The 19,836-nt window shown below is 36.2% G+C and overlaps 5 protein-coding genes across 6 annotated transcripts; 3 read left to right on the forward strand and 2 right to left on the reverse strand.

Annotated features, from left to right (window-relative positions):
* LOC104705782 (probable receptor-like protein kinase At5g15080) lies at positions 101–2,809 on the forward strand. Its single transcript, XM_010494029.2, has 6 exons — positions 101–742; positions 1,016–1,362; positions 1,444–1,579; positions 1,670–1,806; positions 1,891–2,014; positions 2,107–2,809. Exons 1-6 carry the CDS (start codon positions 478–480, stop codon positions 2,625–2,627), a joined length of 1,530 nt encoding a protein of 509 aa, XP_010492331.1. The 5' UTR covers positions 101–477; the 3' UTR covers positions 2,628–2,809.
* Positions 3,241–5,468, reverse strand: LOC104769749 (mitochondrial outer membrane protein porin 3-like). The gene is made up of 6 exons (XM_010494031.1): positions 5,325–5,468; positions 4,822–4,889; positions 4,448–4,558; positions 4,255–4,341; positions 3,940–4,148; positions 3,241–3,856 (listed from the first exon to the last, which is right to left on the reverse strand). Exons 1-6 carry the CDS (start codon positions 5,371–5,373, stop codon positions 3,550–3,552), a joined length of 831 nt encoding a protein of 276 aa, XP_010492333.1. The 5' UTR covers positions 5,374–5,468; the 3' UTR covers positions 3,241–3,549.
* On the reverse strand, positions 6,120–8,186 carry LOC104769750 (auxin efflux carrier component 8-like). Its single transcript, XM_010494032.1, has 6 exons — positions 7,424–8,186; positions 7,148–7,328; positions 6,759–6,844; positions 6,516–6,673; positions 6,321–6,397; positions 6,120–6,209 (listed from the first exon to the last, which is right to left on the reverse strand). The coding sequence occupies exons 1-6, from the start codon at positions 7,947–7,949 to the stop codon at positions 6,143–6,145; spliced, it is 1,095 nt and encodes a 364-aa protein (XP_010492334.1). The 5' UTR covers positions 7,950–8,186; the 3' UTR covers positions 6,120–6,142.
* Positions 12,144–14,989, forward strand: LOC104769751 (probable pectate lyase 19). Of its 2 annotated transcripts, none has more exons than XM_010494033.1 (5): positions 12,144–12,525; positions 12,613–12,812; positions 13,466–14,100; positions 14,195–14,440; positions 14,532–14,989. In XM_010494033.1, the coding sequence occupies exons 1-5, from the start codon at positions 12,332–12,334 to the stop codon at positions 14,754–14,756; spliced, it is 1,500 nt and encodes a 499-aa protein (XP_010492335.1). In that variant the 5' UTR covers positions 12,144–12,331; the 3' UTR covers positions 14,757–14,989. The 2 variants fall into 2 exon arrangements, with proteins under 2 accessions (XP_010492335.1, XP_019097650.1); XM_019242105.1 differs by having other exon boundaries at positions 12,613–12,780; positions 13,434–14,100.
* LOC104769752 (plant cysteine oxidase 1) lies at positions 16,220–18,220 on the forward strand. The gene is made up of 5 exons (XM_010494034.2): positions 16,220–16,676; positions 16,769–16,896; positions 16,997–17,126; positions 17,549–17,764; positions 17,884–18,220. The coding sequence occupies exons 1-5, from the start codon at positions 16,394–16,396 to the stop codon at positions 18,015–18,017; spliced, it is 891 nt and encodes a 296-aa protein (XP_010492336.1). The 5' UTR covers positions 16,220–16,393; the 3' UTR covers positions 18,018–18,220.

Raw genomic sequence — 19,836 nt, forward strand, 5'->3', positions numbered from 1 at the left:
AAAAAAAAAACCGGTGATTAAATTTGTTAAAAAGGTAGTACGAAAATATATATAAATTAGCTACTGTTGAAGCACATGTTTGAGACAAAAAACCAAAAAAAAATCTCACTTTTTTCTTCTCTTCTCTCTCTCTCTCTCTCCAAAGTCTCTATAGTAGTCTTCAGCTTCTGGCTGCACATCTTCTCTCTCTATCTTTCTTTCCCTCAGCAGACATCAATTCCCCTTTTTTGACTAAAATTCCGCGACTTGGGGTTTTGATCCATTCCCCCAGTGAATCATCTCTTACCTTCACTGCTTTTTTTCTTCTTCTCCAAAGAACAAAAAAAAAAAATCACTCCTTTTTTTTTTTTTTATCTCTCTCTCTCTTATTCGTCTGGATTTTTTAATTTGGGGGAAAAGAGAAACTATGGTGGTGGTGCTGATCAAATAAATCGAATCTTTCTGGTGTGTGTGTTGTTGTTGGTTGGTGTGAGAGAGATGGGTAAAGAGGAAACTGATGTTGTTAAAGAAGCTAAAGGCAATTCGAAATCGGAGAAATCTAAAGAGAGTGAGAATCTAAGGAAGAATAAGAAGAAGAAGCAGAACAATGGTGTTGAGAACTGTAGATATCACGAAGAAGAAGAAGAAGGAGAAGAAGCTAGTGGTTGTTGGGTCAAGTTTAGGTTTATGATTGGTTGTGTACCTTCTTCAAAATCAGACCTTGATGCTTCTTCTTCCTCTATCTATGGCACTACCAGCACTGGTAAAATTATTAAAGATCTCTGCTTTTTATTTCCACTTTTGGTTCGAGAGAGAAAGAGAGGGACAAAAAGCTTTATGCTCTTGTTGTGGGTTTTGTTTCTATAATTGTCTTCTTTCCCATCTAGGGTTTTATATTTGTGATTTACCCTTTTTGTAAGCTTCCATGTGAGTTTTAAGAGTAGATTTTTTTGAACTTGATTGTACTTATTTGGTTTATATCTCTGCTTTCTCAATGAATCTTTGAGTTTTGTGGCTTTGTCTTTCGTATTTTTAGTTACAACAATTGAAAGCAAGTCGGCAAATGAGAAATCAAATGATCAACCAGTTGCTCCACCACTCTCTTCCACAACAACTAGCAATGCTGAAAGCTCTTCATCAACTCCAGTCATCAGCGAAGAACTTAACATTTCTTCTCACCTCAGGAAATTTACTTTCAATGATCTTAAGCTTTCCACTAGAAACTTCAGACCTGAAAGTCTTCTTGGAGAAGGTGGTTTTGGTTGCGTTTTTAAAGGATGGATTGAAGAAAACGGTACTGCTCCTGTTAAGCCTGGTACTGGTCTTACAGTTGCTGTCAAAACCTTAAATCCTGATGGACTTCAAGGTCACAAAGAATGGCTTGTAAGAAAACCCCCCTTGTTTCTTCTGTTTCTTTCTCTTTTGTTATCCCTTTTAATGTGTTCCTGCTTGTTGCAATTGCAGGCTGAGATTAATTTCCTTGGTAACCTTCTCCATCCAAATCTAGTTAAGCTTGTTGGTTATTGCATTGAAGATGATCAAAGGCTGCTTGTGTATGAGTTTATGCCTCGAGGAAGTTTGGAGAATCACCTTTTCAGAAGTATGTATATATACCCACAACCTTATAAATCAAACCATTTTGTAGTGTTGTCAGTGTTTAATCTGATACATGTGCTTTTCATGTTTAAAGGGTCTTTGCCTCTTCCTTGGTCTATCCGGATGAAGATTGCATTAGGTGCTGCAAAAGGTCTCAGTTTCCTCCATGAAGAAGCTTTAAAGCCTGTTATTTATCGAGATTTCAAAACATCAAACATTTTACTAGATGCAGTATGTATCTTACTCCTTACTGTCATCAACATCTTAAGTTTGCTTTGCTTCTAACAATTTTAATCAATGATTCCCTTTTTTCAGGACTACAATGCAAAACTATCGGATTTTGGACTGGCCAAAGATGCTCCTGATGAAGGCAAAACCCATGTTTCTACTCGAGTTATGGGGACATATGGCTACGCTGCTCCTGAGTATGTAATGACCGGTGAGTCCTCTTTGGTTTCATCCATTCTCATCGGTTTGAAATGTTAAATGTTTGCATCTTTGTTGATTTGCTTCCTATTAAACTCCTTAAAGGTCACTTGACATCAAAGAGCGATGTTTATAGTTTTGGGGTAGTTCTGCTTGAAATGCTGACTGGACGAAGGTCTATGGACAAAAACCGCCCAAACGGAGAGCACAATTTAGTGGAATGGGCAAGACCGCATCTCCTTGACAAAAGAAGGTTTTACCGGTTACTTGATCCGAGGCTTGAGGGCCATTTCTCGATTAAAGGTGCTCAAAAGGTGACTCAGCTTGCAGCACAATGTCTAAGCCGTGATCCCAAGATTAGGCCAAAGATGAGTGATGTTGTCGAAGCACTGAAACCACTTCCGCATCTCAAAGATATGGCAAGCGCTTCTTACTACTTTCAGACAATGCAGGCCGAACGTTTGAAAAATGGGTCAGGTCGATCTCAGGGAGGAAGCGGATTTGGATCAAGAAACGGGCAACAGCAACCCGTGTTTCGAACATTGTCTAGTCCTCATGGTCAACATGGTTCTTCGCCTTTTCGACATCAGATTCCTTCTCCAAAGCCTAAAGGAGCAACTACATAAAGCTCTCTTGCGTGGTAGTAGACAACAAACAAAGCTAAAGGCTCAAGCTTTTATCGTTTTTAAGCGGCAAGGAGATATTTTTAACCGATGTTACGGTAACTCTGTAATCGATTAATGTAAAAAACGACGGAGAACGGTGAATCCAATTGGGTTTTTTTCTATGGAAATCTGATTTTGTCTTACCGAGCGATTCGACCTTCCATTGCTGAAAGCTTGTTCCTTTGACACATGGTAAAGGAATTATAAATTGAATTTAGTCTGAGACTACATCTTCTACCTCGTATCATAAAACCACTTTGCGTCTTGCTCTGTTTAGCACATGTTAGCTTGGTAATGATAAAATTACAAGCACACTTGCGATGAAGAGTTGGTTTCGAATGAAATACCAAGAATATTATTTTATATATCCGAATATTTCAATTTCACTTGGACCCATTGTGCATAAGACAAAGCATATAAAAGAAAAACAAAGTAATGGACTGAAAACAAATCGGACAAAATCAAATCTCCTGCGACCACGAATCAACAACAATCTTATGAAACAATAAAAATCTGACCTCTACTAACTGGACAACAAAATGCTTCAATAATAAATTAGACCTGTCTAAGAATCTCTCAGAAAAATATCCACTAAAGAACTCGGAATTGGAACAAGAGTAGTATTTTTTTAGCAGACAGCAAAAAAATAAAAAGAGAGGAACCAAGTAAAAGGATTCTTAATGGTTCTTCATCTTCATGAGAAGATCCTTTCAATAGTTTTTTTTTGTTTTTTCTTATTTTCTACAAATCCAAAACACCGAAACGAAAAAGAAACAAATGAAAGATTGTAAACCAGAGAGGTTTGTCCAAAAGATTCAAAGACGAAAACGAGATAACTATTCTACCCCTTGAGGGATCATTTTGTTTGGTTTCTTCTCTTCTCTCAAGGCTTAAGAGCGAGAGCAATCCCAACCTTAGCACTCTTCTCGATCGCCTTAGAGTCAACCTCCCCAGAAACGGTGAAGAACGACTTTGGACGCCACTCGTGTTGGATCAGTGCGTTAGCAATACCAGCATTGTTCACTCGTGCCTTCACAGTGGTCAATGGGTCAATTGCGTATTGACTTCCGACAGTGATGGCATTCTCTTTGGTCGTGAAGTTGTGGCTAACCTCAGCTCCAACCACAGTGTTGGTCAAGGGGTTCACAATCTGGTAGTACGATGCGTTCAGTTTCTCACCTTTGTCACTCCTGCAAAGAAGAACTCTGTTTAAAACCAGCACCGCATTGGCAAGCTTAATTCAACGAATCAATGAATCTAATCATCAACTTACAGAATGAGGGAAGCAATCAAATCTTCCTTGGTGAAGGACAAACCAGCATTGAAATGTTTGAAGTTGCCGGAATCAGTTTCGAATGAAACATCAGTACCAAGAGCCAAAACATTGGTTCCAACCACACCAGAGAAATTGACAGTCGGGCTACCAGTCAATCCAACGCTGGTGGAGATACCAGCGTAATCGTGCAAATACTGCAGCTCGAGCTGTTTGTTTCAAAGAGAACACATAATTGGTTATTATACATATCCCAACATATCAAAACTGTTAAAAAAAACAAGACAAACAAGGTAGTTAATCAAGTACATATACCTTGCCAGATTTCTGATCAGGTAACCTGGCGCTAAGAATTGCCTTAACTCCAGGGGTAGGCTCATCAACAGTAAAAGTGGTCACAAGCTGCAAAATATTATCAAGTGAATCAAAAAAAGCAAAAAGCAAAGGTAATAAAAAATAGCACAGAAGCTAATGGGATGGGTTATTGTGGGAGTAAAGATAAGCTTACAGAAGAATCAGTGGAAACTTTGATGTCAGCAGTGAAGTTCTTGTTCTTCACTTGGGTAGCAACATCACCCAAAAACACGCTTCCCTTGTTAGTTCCAGTTGTAGTGATGGCCTATAAAAATCACAAGAGATAAAACAAAAGAAGAAAGAGTCAAAGTTAATGATGAAATTAGAAACCACATGAAACCAAATTACACAGAAATTTCTAAATATCCTGAGCTTCAATCACAATTGCTGCTAAAATAACTCAAATCAGAAACTTCAGCTGAGCAAACACATTAAACCCATCTCATCAACATATATATATATATATAGGGCAACAAACAGAAGTATATTATAAAGAAGAGAATCATGAATCAATAAAAGGAAACTTACAACACCGGTAGAAGAGTAAGTGGTGACACTGAATTTTTGGTCTCCTTGGTAGTCCTTGTACAGCAAATCTACACATAAATAATATAACATTCAACAAAACTCATTACTCATCTCTACAAACAACGTTGATAGACATATTCCAGATCCAAGTTAAAAATTTCAGAATAAGACGACGAGAGACCCCCAAACATTGAAACCCAGAGAACTACTCTTTATCATCCACACGAATAAACAAGACAAAAATCACAAAATCGAAACACAGAAATCATCAATCAGCTCAAAGACACGAAGATTACAGATGCACCCACACAAAAAATTTCAACGACCTAAGCACAACCGATAGAAACAGAAAATAGAACACCTAAACGATTCGAAGAATCTTAACCAAAACCTAGATCAGGGAAAATAAAAAACAACTCAATGTTTAAGAAATCTCAACAACAACACAGTCACATTCGCCTTCAAACAGAGATAAGAAGAAATAGATCGAAAGGGAGAAGTACCTCTGGCTTTTTTGCCGATTTCGGTGTAGAGTCCTGGACCTTTACCCATGATTGCTTCTCTGAGAAAAAAAAAAAAAAATCGACGAAAGGATTCCGAAGTTGAGAAGAGCTGAGAGAGAAGAAGAAGAATTAGTGAACAGAAAAAATGGTGATGTGTTGTTGTGATATATAAGGCGAAGAAGAAGAAAACCCTAATTTATTATTTATTTTTCTAATATTTTTGCCCTGCTTATCAAGTAAAAATATCTCAACCGTTAGATCAAATATTACTTGAGTCGGTGTCTCCTCTTTTACAACCGTTGATTTCTTTATTCCTCACTCTCCAAGTCTTTTTTATTTTTATTTTATTTATTTTCCTTCTAAAAATATACTATTTATTTGGCTTTTTCCATTTTTCTTTGCGTGGCAAGCAGGCGGAGTGTGCTGTATCATTATATTTATTTATTATATTCCCACCTATTTTTTTAATTTATATAATTATTTTTGCTTTGAGTATTTTGACTCTGTCTATATAATATTTTTTTTTCTTAAGAGTTAGATAATGTTCTACTGAATTTTCTTTAACTGGTGTTCTTTTAGATTTATTTCTATATAAAATTCTCTCATATATATTTTATTTAATAGACGACAATTTTTGTTTGTAGATTACAATATCAGGAGTGATTTATACAATATTTATGAACAAAGAGAATGGTTGACATTTATGAAAAAGTTCCATAACTTATACCACATAAATCCAATTTTTATATATATATATATATATATATATATATATATTTCTTTTTTTAAAAAAGAGTTCAATTTTATACATGTCATAGTCATATGTCCAATACAAAATAATATGCCAAAATTATTGGCAAGGCAATTAGCATTCCAAAGATCACCCTGAAAAAAATTCAAAACCACAAAAAAAAAAATATAAATAAAATAAAATAGTATTGACAAGAAGCAAAAATAAAAAACCAAATAACTATTTGTATAGTAGTATTAATTTACCCAGTACTAACAATCTCCGGATGAAGATTGTACTCTTTTGCAAAAACAAATGGCACTACTCCTTGAGGCAATGCAGCCTATATATATAATATATGCGCAACACAAACCATACATTAATAATTAAATAGACATTATCAATTAATTAAGAATGATTCGTTCTAATCAACTCTAATTTTTTTTTTTTTTTTTTTGTACCTGTAGTATTGCGATTTTGAAGAGATTATGTCGTAATCTCATGCTAAACACTGAAGCAATCATAAGAGCAGGTCCTAATACGAACTTGAGGACCATTGCTATACTCGTCATTTTTGTTCCACATGCTATGATACTCCTTTGTGATGCCATGAACAGACCTGTTTAGTTAAAGAATTCATATTTAATTTTATAAATTGTGAACTAATTCATATTTTTGTGTGTGTAGAGATAATAATTTCTTACCCAAGCTGAACATGGCCATTCCTAAGCCTCCATCAGATATCATATGTATTGATTTATCTATCATCTCTGGCAGTTCCCATCCCAATCTGTTGGAAAAAAAAAAAAATTTTAAAAAATTCATTAGTGACATACTGACATTTAATGTTATAATAATGAACTTAAAAAGAATTATAGCTAATCTTGATCTTGATGATAGGTACTGGAATATCTACTTGACTATCACATTCCGATACATAAAGCTTAGGAGAAGCTCACTACTAATTTATCACTTTTCTTTTTGAAAATAGAAAAAGAGAGAAAGAAGTGAGATGAATAAAGATTGAATCTTTACATGTGTGTAAGATGATTTATCAAAGATTGAACTAAAATGAATATTTCTGTTTTCACACCTGAAATGTAAAGTAGCCCAAATGATTCCGATCAATGTTGCGTATGTATTAGGATTGATCATTAGCTTTCTGCAAGCTTTCAGTAGAACTTTCATAGTTCCAGTTGATCTTGTTCTCACTATGGCTGCTTCATCTTCTCTTAGCTCTTCCTCCTCTCTATTTACTTCTTCATTTTCATTGCCTTGTTTTACAAGAAACCAAGATTTTAATTAGGGTAAGTGTTAAAGGAATTGTTTCTTCATTTATCTAAAAACGGAAAGAGTTTTAGTTATATACCTCCTGTATTATGTTCCGATCCAGAAGATGTTATCGCCCTTGCAGCATTAATCTCAAACAAGAAGAGCAAGATGGTGTACCAAATCAAGCTCTGCATCACAACAATCTGCCTCAAGATGCTAGCAGCTTCATCTCCATAGATGGCAGCCAAGATTGGGATTCCAAGAATGAGAGTGTTTGGAAACAAGGATACAGATAACCCGATTATGACCCAACCTAGTTTTCCACCTCTTCCTCCTGTTGGATGCCAGAATCTTACAACCACGGCTAACACAACAAGGGCTAAGAGTTTCTGGAGAATGTCAGAGAGAATGAGTTTAGGGTTCATCTTGAAAGGGTTGTTTTGAGAGATTATCTGAAAAGAAAGCAAAGGGATAGAGAATTTTGCGACGAATTTGTTGATGCCTGCGCATTGCTCCGGTGTAAAGAGCTGTAGATGTTTTGCAGAGAGGTAACCTAAGATCATTGAGACATAGAGAGGAACAGTTGCTGAAATAACATGGTAGACATCAAGCCAAGAGATCATTTTTCTTTTTAAAGATCATGCAAAATTGTTTAATTTTCATACAATAGAAAACCAAAACAGACAATGAAAGATCTGAAGGAAACTCGAAGGAACAGTTTCTTCCAAATGAATGGAAAGAAACTGTTAGATCTTATGGCATATATATGTGTGTAAAGTTGATGGCTTTTTCTCTCTTTTGTTGAATTGTGGAACTCTCTTCAATTTCAAGGTTTTTGATTCCACAATGGAATTTTTGTTCCAAAGAGAAGAAAAATGAAACAAAAACTCTGGATTTATTTCTCACTCTGTAATTTATTTTTTCTTATTATTGTTTGGAAGAACAATTTTTTTTACCTTTTATTTAGCATTCTTGTTAAGTTACTTATATAAAAAAAACAATCACAGCGATATTCTTTGAAAAAATTGGCATTTTTCTTCTTGCCACATTTATATAAGAAAAGAAAAAAAAAACTAAAGATATAAAGAGAAGGCTGTTTAATTTGTCTTTTGCATGAACAAAGAAGAGCTAAATATGCTCCAACAGAACTTTAGTTTTATAGCCTTTGATTTTTTCTTACCTTAGATACTTAAACTGTTGTTTTCTTTTCAATTACAAACCGCTTTATTTGCAAATATAATTTATAGCTAATTTTATAATGTATGACCATTTCTAGTCAAATCTCCTTTTTAATAAAATTTTAATAAAAAGAAAGTACACAACATTGTTTTGGTAGACTTTATAATTTTAATAAATGGTTATAAATGATTACAAATAGGTTATACATAAGTTATAAATTAATCCATATATTAATTGGTTACAAGTTGATAGTTCATATATTAATAGTAACAAATAAAACCTTAATTGTAACCAAAAATCTTAAACGGGATATTCCAAATCTGACCTAACATCCTTCCAAGCTTTTAATATAAATCAATGTCTTTAAAACTGGACCGGAAGGTGAACCGGAAGTCTTTCGGGCCACTGGGTCAACAAGTCGGACCGATTGAATTACGGGTCAATTAGTTTATTAGTTTGATTACATTTTATGAATATAACATCTACTTTTCTATAAATATATGAATAAAACATACATAATTAAGTACTAAACAACTAAAATTAAACTTTTAAATGATTAGATAAAATAATTAATTGATTCTTTTATAAATAACAACATTTATTTATAATTTGGTTTAAGTTTAAAGTGTGACCAAAATAAAATATTTTAATTTGAGACCGACAACCCGATCCGACCCGCCGGTTCAACCACCGGTTCACGGGATTTTAGCGGGGTTTTATGGTTTTTTGCGGGTTTTATTTGTTAGGTTTTTAGTGGTTACCCGGACCGGAATACCTATCGGGTTGTGGTTGGATCGAACCGACCGGCCGGTCCGATCTTGGTTAAAAAACATTGATATAAATCATTTAGATCTCCATTCACCAAAATACATCTCTCATATTCATACAAAAAAATAATTATAACAATCGTTTCTCAGTTTACAATACTAAACGTTTTATAAGTTATATTTTATTTTGAAATTATAATACAAATAAAAGGAATTTTAACCCGTGCTCTAGCACGGGTCCAAATCTAATAAGATATAGTATAAGGTACCATCAAATGTCCTTAAAGTAATGATAGTAATTCCTAAATATGACATAAACATATGCACATAATGCGTATACATGATTATATTATTAATTAGCCGATATTTTCACCAAAGATCATAGGCATTTTTTTATTTCTTTTGAAGAGCGAGATCATAGGCATATATGATATGAGAATAAAAAGAAAACTAAAAGAATAAAGAAGTGAATTGAGAAGGAAGTAATCAGGAAGCATAATATTTGTTTGTTTCTAAAATTGGTTTGAAGATTGAGAACTAAGCTTATTCTTTTGTAAACATATATGGAAATTTTGGTTTTCTCTTTTTTGCTAAATTGAGAATTGTCTCTTTCTTTTAGTTTGCTTCTTACAAGAAGGAAGCAAATGCTTACCATTTTAGATTGAACCGAGAAACTTTGGAACATTTGAAAGCTAAATTTGTCTGTGGCAACGAATCAAATGTCAGCAACATATTTTTTCTTTAACCAATAATATGTTAACAACATTAAGAAGTTCAAATCATTTTTCCACAACGATACAATAATAAATAACTTTATATATTGTCTTGGTAAATGTTTATATATTTTTTTCCGCAAATCAAACTTTCATTAAATTCAAAGAAGCATAATTACAAAGACTTATACAGAATTAATGTAACACAATTATTACATACGTAATTGTATGCGTCATACATTAAGAAAAATACAATAGAAGGGAGATTGACGATGCTTTCTGAAGAGTAGCCTTACTCACTAACCGTTCATAAGATCGGTTATTGTCCAACTTCATATTTGATTTTTCTCTGTTATGATTTGCTTACAGCATCTTGTGGCTGAACTTTCTTTTTGCGAACCATAACTGTAAAACCAATGTGTCCAAACATAATTCTGGAATATAGACATAATGATACCAGAGCTTCCGTACCAAAGTCTTTTTGAGATATCTCGACTTTGTAATATTCTTCACAATTAGTTTCAATATAGTAACAATCTCCATCTTACCATTCTTTGAAGAAATCTTCTTGATAAACTTCAACAAAACTCTAAAACTCACCGGAGGCCACAATACTTTGTTTGATCTCACACTCCGCTCAACACCATCATCAATAACACCCAATAAGCGATAAATGTGAATACTCATAGTCATAAGTTTTTGTCTCTGCAAATGTAAAATTCTTGCCACGAGAATAAACCAAGTCGTCTCTATCTCTTGTACAGACTCGATCAACATTGTGACATGAACATCATCAAAAACTACGCAAATTTCTTGTGACCCTATCATGACAATAAAGTTCTATCGATGCTGTGGTAAATCATTCTTCAACCTCCAGATCAGACCATTACCCATAATATATTGTCGGCTAAGTGTGATCAAGCCCTCATTTAAATTCGCTACTCCAATATAACAATAGCCAAATCGATGCAGTACTAAATCCATCATCCAAACAATGGCATCACCAATATTCCTTCCCGGATCCCAAATCCTAATCTTAGCTTTGTTTCTCATGTAGTAAAGTGACAAATAAAAGTGAAACAGACATACATGGGAAACGAAAAGACAACCATCAATCAGAGATGGAAATAAACTGACACAATTACTCTTGGGCTGAGACTTGAGTAAGATCAGAGATACAAACACGAGTTTGGGTAGAACTCCAACTGCGACAGAGACGAACCGACACAACCCTTTTTCTCTTCAAAAACAGGACTTCCAATGAATTTTGGGTGTGATTAAACGCCACACAAGTCGAGAGTGGTGTCAATAAAGTTATCGGACTCAGATCTGACCACACCATCTTTTCAAAGAAGCAAAGGATGGGGATTTGGAAACTGGATTTGCGGAAATAATTATCTAAAAACTGTACAGAGAGATAAATTAAATGGAGAAACTGAAAAGAGAAAATGGGCCGACCGACGCCGGAGAAGCCAGCGCCGGCCGGAAACAATGAAGATTGGAAACAGTTCTGAAAAAAAGGCGTCGCTTTGGAGAGAGAGAGAAAGGAGACTTTTAATTCTGGTGAATGCTTATATATTGTTACTTTTTTGTACTGAACTAATGACACTTTTATTGTATTTATATATAAGAACTTACAAATCAATATTCATCCCATTGAAGATATAAATGAATTTTTGCTTGAGTGAACTTTGTAACGAAAATGAATTGTTAGAAACCATCTAAGTTCTTCTTATATAGTAATTTTTCGAAGTAAAGTATTATACAAGTCAGTAAATACAATCAACATCTATATATGAAGAAAGAAACATAGCATGTCCATCAATTCGTTCAAAAAAAAAGAAAAGCATGTCCATCAATCTAGGTGTCTTTCTATTGAAACAACAGATCAAAATGAATGAAAAAAAAAATTCAAAAAAATATAGATTAAGATATATAATAGATCTTCCTATTTTTATCTCAAATAAACCTAAACAAAGGAAAATTTTGGGTGCTAAAAATAATGAATTTTAAAATAAAAATGAAGAAACTATCCACAAATAAAAAATGACGGCTCTCCATCCTTAGCGGTACATTTCTAAAATTGGAGATTACTTCTTAATCAACTTTATTTAAACACCAAAACTTCACATATTTAAAAATTCGTCATCATCTAGAGGCTTTAGGCTCTCAAAGAAAAAGAAAAAAAAATATAGAAAAACGACCTAAAGCCATGTCGAAAGCTTCGTAATTCTCCATTTAAATCTTAACCCCTTAAGGAAATAAGGGAACAAAAAGAGATTGTTTAGATATTAGCAAACTGCTTACTAAGAAAAAAAAGAAAAAAAAAAAAGAAGAAGAAAAAAGATGGAGATGGCTAGGTTGTTAAAGTTGATGTTTATGTTTTGTATTGCCGGTCTGATTCCGACCATACGAGGCAACATTTCTGAGTTGGACGAGTATTGGTCGCGACGAGCCGACGAAGCCCGAGAATTCACTCTACAAGCTTATCATTCTGATCCTTACGAAATCGTCGACCACTTTCATGAGCGTCATTACGAGTAAGTCAAGTCAATATCTGAGTTCGAACCCAAAAAACATTACTGATGTTTGATTCATGTGTTTTGGTTTGGTGTATATATATGTAGCAACTCCACTGACGATGCTACGGAGACCGAAGATGGCGTTGCTCAGCTTGAAGAGGAACATGGCGGTGCGAAGCCTGAAGAGGAACATGGCGGTGTGCAGCTTGAAGAGGAACATGGCGGTGCGAAGCCTGAAGAGGAGGAAGAAGAGGGTATTAAAATGGTCGGAAACTCGACAAACAGCACGAGACGAAGCCTAAGAGGTAAAGGCAAAGGAAAATGGAGTAAGCTTAAGGGACCTTGTACCGCAAGTAACCCGATAGATAAATGTTGGCGTTGCCGTACGAATTGGGCCAAGCGTCGTAAGAAGCTTACACGTTGCGTCCGAGGGTTCGGTCACAGGACGACTGGAGGAAAACGCGGACGCATCTATGTGGTCACAAGCAACCTCGACGAGGACATGGTGAACCCGAAACCCGGGACATTGCGTCACGCCGTAATCCAGAAGGAACCTCTCTGGATCATTTTCAAGAACGATATGAGCATTCGTTTAAGCCAAGAGCTTCTGATTAATAGCCACAAGACGATTGATGCACGAGGAGCTAATGTCCATATCGCGCATGGCGCAGGGATCACGATGCAGTTTGTGAAAAACGTCATCATCCATGGATTGCACATTCACCACATTTCCGAGAGTAGCGGTGGTATGATCCGAGACTCGGTAGACCATTTCGGAATGAGGACTAGAGCCGATGGAGACGGTTTATCGATTTACGGTTCGTCTAACATTTGGCTTGACCATATTTCGATGTCAAAATGTCAAGATGGACTCATTGATGCCATCGTTGGATCCACTGGCATTACAATCTCNAAATGGTCGGAAACTCGACAAACAGCACGAGACGAAGCCTAAGAGGTAAAGGCAAAGGAAAATGGAGTAAGCTTAAGGGACCTTGTACCGCAAGTAACCCGATAGATAAATGTTGGCGTTGCCGTACGAATTGGGCCAAGCGTCGTAAGAAGCTTACACGTTGCGTCCGAGGGTTCGGTCACAGGACGACCGGAGGAAAACGCGGACGCATCTATGTGGTCACAAGCAACCTCGACGAGGACATGGTGAACCCAAAACCCGGTACATTGCGTCACGCCGTTATCCAGAAGGAACCTCTCTGGATCATTTTCAAGAACGACATGAGCATTCGTTTAAACCAAGAGCTTCTGATTAATAGCCACAAGACAATCGATGCACGAGGAGCTAATGTCCATATCGCGCATGGCGCAGGGATCACGATGCAGTTTGTGAAAAATGTAATCATCCATGGATTGCACATTCACCACATTTCCGAAAGTAGCGGTGGTATGATCCGAGACTCGGTAGACCATTTCGGAATGAGGACTAGAGCCGATGGAGACGGTTTATCGATTTACGGTTCGTCTAACATTTGGCTTGACCATATTTCGATGTCAAAATGTCAAGATGGACTCATTGATGCCATCGTTGGATCCACTGGCATTACAATCTCCAACTCTCACTTCACTCACCACAACGATGTGAGCATCCAAATTTATCTGCATGTGTTACTTTAAGATTACATTATCTATTGATCATTGATATTAACCACTTAATTTGCATTTTGGGGGGTAGGTGATGTTGCTTGGTGCGCAAAACACGAACGAAGCGGACAAGCATATGCAAGTCACAGTGGCCTATAACCATTTTGGTAAAGGACTTGTACAGAGGATGCCTAGGATCCGATGGGGATTTGTTCATGTTGTGAACAACGACTACACTCATTGGGAGCTTTACGCAATTGGAGGTAGTCAAGGTCCAACAATTCTCAGCCATGGAAACCGATTCATAGCTCCTCCACACAAACCTCATTACAGAGAGGTACGTAAAAAAAAAAATACCAAAATGAAAAGTTTGTGGGGGGGGTATATATTAAATTGTAAAACTTATAAAAATATGAATGAATGTGTAGGTGACAAAGAGGGATTATGCTCCGGAGGACGAGTGGAAACACTGGACCTGGAGATCCGAGAAAGATGTATTCATGAACGGAGCTTATTTCAGACAATCTGGTAACCCTCACTTCAAAAGCGCACACACTAGGAAACAAATGATCAAACCCAAAAATGGAATGGCTGTTTCTAAGCTGACCAAGTACGCTGGAGCACTTGATTGCAGAGTCGGAAAACGCTGTTAGAACGTTTCTTTTTAAATTTACTACTGAATGTCTCAAAGACAATTTTTTTTTTCCAACATTTTGATTTTTTGCTTCTAATCTAGTTCAGGAAAATAAAGAATTAAGGGGTAAAAATGATTAAACAACAACAAAAAAGCTCTAATTTGTAAGGATATTTTTTGGTTTGTTTGTGTAATGATAAACAAGTTATATATATAAAAAAAAGCAAGCGAATACAGCTGCTTCTTGTACTACTAAATACATAGTCCACTTTTCCACATTTGGTCGCTTCAATTCAGTATTTTTACTATTTTATTGTGTGTTTTGAGTCTTTTGACCAACATGTGTCTACTATTTTGTGTTATTAAACGAATTTAAATCTGCATCAAACACATAATTACACATTACTAAAAAGAAAAGTGTGTTAACAACATGTTATTTAAGGGTAGATGACAATGATATTAGAGATTTTTATATTAAGAAAAATATCAGCCAGAGAGAATAGAGTATGGAACCATATAAAATCAAACATGTTCCGATTTGACGAGCAATTCCGATTTGTTATGTGCTTTTTAATTGTTTCATTGTCAAAGATCTCAATAATTATACGATATAATCAAAATAATATTGCTAATGCCAAAAGAAATACTATATTATTGTTGTGAAACACTTAGTGGACTCACTAGACCGGTCCATGTACTAAGCTATGGAGTCTCGGTCCATAGGCTTTACTCAGTCCATACAGCTTCGGCCGATTAGCCGAAGCCTTACTCGGCCCTTAATCCTTAAGTCGGTTTAGACCTAGACTTTGTATTCTACTATATATATGCATGTAATCCTTAGAAATTATCAATAAGAAACACAAGAGTTTTATCCCTAAACTCTACTTTCATAACAATTATCAAATAAAAATATATGTATAAGATAAAGATAACAAAAAAAAACAAAGATTCCTAGTACTCATTCCCATATAATCCGGGGAGGGAAAAAATATTTCAAGGCCAAACTCGGCAATTTTCTTATGTATGTATACGAATGCTTTTGCTTAAAGCAACCGCACAAACACACAAATGAAACAAAGCCACCACCAAAAAAAAACACACAAACAAAACCATCCTCCGATTTTTAAAATAGTTCAAAATCACATCCGAATGGAATGAATAAATAGCTCCATATCGATGAATTAACAATTCGACAGTGAATCGCACCAAACACTCACAAACAACAATTGTGAGTGAAAATATTTCAGTAATTGATTGCATTGTAAGATGATAAAATCCGGTTTAAGCCTAACCGAGTTATAGTAAACCGAGCAAGTGGTAACGTATATAACAATATTTTAGTGTGTCTGCAATTCCAAAATTACCCCTTTGCGAAGACCGAAACGGATAAAAAAAAAAAAGGTATTCCGCTGTTTGAGAAAACAAAACAGAGAGCCCATAGGATTTAAAAAGAATGGCCCCTGGTTTTGTATTGGTAATGGTATCTCTCTATCTCTCTATCTTCTCTTTTCCTTATTGTATTATTTTTTTTTTTCCCCTGTTTTATATCTCTCTCAATTCATTCTTCTCTTCCTTAAACCATTCCCCAGATTCAGTTTCTTTAAAAAAATATATATATATATTTCAGTGTTATTTTGGTTGAGTTTGGTGAGATTTATGGGGTTTGAGATGAAACCAGAGAAAGATGTTTTGGAGTTGATTTCTAGTAAGAATCAATGTAAGGCTAATCCCAATTCTGTTAACAATAAGAAGAAGAAGCTCAAGAACAAGAACAAGAAGGTGATGATGACATGGCGACGGAAGAATAAGATTGATTCTCCGGTTGATGAGATCACGGCAGTGCGGCGGCTGTTTAATACTTGCAAAGAAGTGTTCTCTGATTGTGGTCCTGGTGTTGTTCCTTCTCTAGATAAAATCCAACTTCTACGAGAGATTCTTGGTATTCACATTTTCTTTTTTATTAGATTCTTGTTTTAGGTTTTTTCATAAGTTTTGAGTTTTTTTGATTGGTTGGTTTTTTTATTATATCAGACAATATGAAACCAGAAGATGTCGGCTTAACTCCGACCATGCCGTATTTCCGACCAAACGTCGGACCGGATAATGGGTCTTCGCCGCCGATAACGTATCTGCATTTACACGAATGTGCTCAGTTCTCGGTATAATTTATTTCACTTAAAAAGAAACACTCTCACTGTATTGTTCTCTTTCTTGTGGTATAAGTAATCATGATGATTAGGTTTTTTTTTTGTATCGCAGATTGGGATATTCTGTTTGCCGCCTTCTGGCGTCATTCCACTTCATAACCATCCAGGGATGACTGTTTTTAGTAAGATTCTCTTTGGTACAATGCACATCAAGTCGTATGATTGGGTGGTTGATGCTCCAAGTAAGTTTGCTTTCATCCCAAGAAACCTTTTGTCAGGCTGTTAGACTACTTGATTGTTATTGTTATCTTGCAGTTACTATATATGGTTGTTTCTATTAGGGTTCCTTAGATATTAGAATGTGCATTGAGATAGAAGTGAAAAGTAAGTTAACTTCTTTTGTAGAAGATCCAATATCCCAATATAATTTGGTGACGTTATAGGCTATGATTGGTATTAGCAGTACCCAAAATGGTGGGGGAACGTTGATATATATAGGGGGTGTGTTATATACCACCTTTTGTCATTTACACTGTTTTGCATAGTGAAATTTCGCCATCCCGCAGTGTTACCAATCAAATTAAGTTGTAATAGTCTCTGTTTTAGACTTAATGTGATACTGTAAGTAAAACTAAATCGGTTAGTCTTACTACCCCAACTGTAGTGAGAGATCCAAAAACCCGGCTAGCGAAACTGAAGGTGGACTCAACATTCACCGCACCATGCAACGCCTCGATTTTGTATCCGGATGATGGCGGGAACATGCATCGGTTCACAGCGATTACAGCTTGCGCGGTGCTAGACGTGCTCGGGCCCCCTTACTCCAATCCGGAAGATTGCACTTATTTTCTAGACTTCCCTTTCGACAAACCCTCATCAGGTCAGCTTCTTCTATAACATACTAATCATGAATAGTATTTACATCATAATTAGACATGTCGATTAAAAGTTTACTATCATAATTAGACATGTCGATTAAAAGTTTTATGTTGTTTTCAGGGGATGATGAGGTGTTTAGATGTGAAGAAGAGGAGAAGGAAGGTTATGCATGGTTGCAAGAAAGGGATGATAATCCAGAAGATCATACGAACGTAGTTGGAGCATTATACAGAGGCCCAAAGGTTGATGATTGAGAGCTCTTTTATCCTTTCCACTTTTCAGATTTCTTTAGTTTAAATTCTTCTTTGTACATAAAAAGAAAAGGAAAGCAAAACAGGAAAATAGGAATTATCTTTACAAGTTCTTTCTTTCCAATAGTAGTAACCAAAATAAAATGGACTTGACTTGATATGTATTCAGAATCAGGGGTTTTGGAATTTGTTTTGATTGTTTTTTTTGTTGATTAAATCTTGAGTTGATCTCCATTTTTTAATGATAAAAACACACACAATAACATTTAACAAAAGGAAAAATCAATTTGTTTGAATGCAAGGTTAATTCGTTTGAGAAGTTGATCTTTTTGGTTCATTCATAGATGTTGGTCTGACAAAAAATAGAGAAAACCATTGTGACGTCTGTTGCAAACATTTTTAGTTTATTATAAAAGTTTTTATGATCTTATTTATTTATGATCAATATGATATTATACTCCAAAATACAAAATACATATTCGTTTCAAGTTGAATAGTTTTACCATTAGAGAGGACTATCATACATGCAGTATGAAGGTTTAGCCTTGAGAATTGTTGAAACAGAGGTTCGCCCTAATTCTCTCTCGGGCACAATAATCGAGGTGCCGCTCTACTCAACTTTCTCCGACGCCGGTAGAGCTCTGGCTCGCCGGCGTCGGGATCTCTTAAGTTCCCTGCTCTTTTACTACTTTTGTCATCTTTTCTCTTTGTATGTGTCGTTGTTTCTCTTCACCGGAGGTCCTTGGAGAGTCCAGATCTCAACCCCGGTTTCGCATCAGTCTCAATCAATTCCCATCGCCCCTCTGCTTCCGTCCTCCTCTCTCAGTGAGGCTGCTCATCTGAGTATCCAACTGACTGAACTCTTTCCTCAACCCCCTGAATGCCCTGGTTCTATTGGTGCTTATCTCTCGATCTGAAGTTCCCCACAGTCAACTTTAACATCTCACCTATCCGCGGATTTTTATCCTCCCTCCAAGTGTTCGATTTGGCGGCAGATGGACGAGAGCTCTGTGTTGACACCAGAGCCTTTGAAGATCTCTACAGAGAACATCATAACCCCGGCTTGCCCTGTTACAACTCTGTTAACTCTTTGGCCCAGGTTTGATCCCCATTCTTACTCCGGAACCCTGGTAGATAGTCTACTCTCACTAGATTATGTTTTATCCCTACACTGGAACCTTCCCCGATCTGCCTATATTCGTATTACTTCAAGTCCAAACTGTTTAGTCCCGATGTTCACTGCTTGGTCAAGACGAGGCTCCCTCGATAGCAGAATATTGGACTCTTATAGTTTACTTGAAACCCTCTTGTGTTGAGTTCAGTGTGAGTCCAGGTTTGGTTATAACTCCACTCTCTCCCTCCCTATCCATCGCTTGGTGTGCTCAACGGTATCACTAGTCCGAAGACAACTTCTGATCCGTAAGTCATCATCTTTGGTAGAATGGCATGAGAGTTATTTGGAAACCGCTTTATATGGACCTCCCAGGGAGTATCTTTTCGAGGGGGACTACTTGGTGAAGCTTGGCATTATGATCCCACCGTTAAGAGGTTGGGGTTACCTTGTCTTCACCAGCTTCGTTTACCCACATCACCTGACCCCTGAAACCAATCAAGACCTATTTGGCATCTCTCTGGTCGCATCAATTATTTCTGCTTGGTCAAGACGAGTTCATCTCGGTAGCAGAACAGTGGTGTCTCCAAAGGTGCTTCTTAGAATACTTTATCGAGGTCAGTCCTTTAACCCTGTCCGGATGTTTGCCTTATGTAGACATAACTATGAATCCGATCCGACAGCTTCCCTGCACCCTACCTTTGAACCTTT

Source organism: Camelina sativa, chromosome 20 (genome assembly GCF_000633955.1).
Source record: "Camelina sativa cultivar DH55 chromosome 20, Cs, whole genome shotgun sequence".
Lineage (NCBI taxonomy): Eukaryota > Viridiplantae > Streptophyta > Magnoliopsida > Brassicales > Brassicaceae > Camelina > Camelina sativa.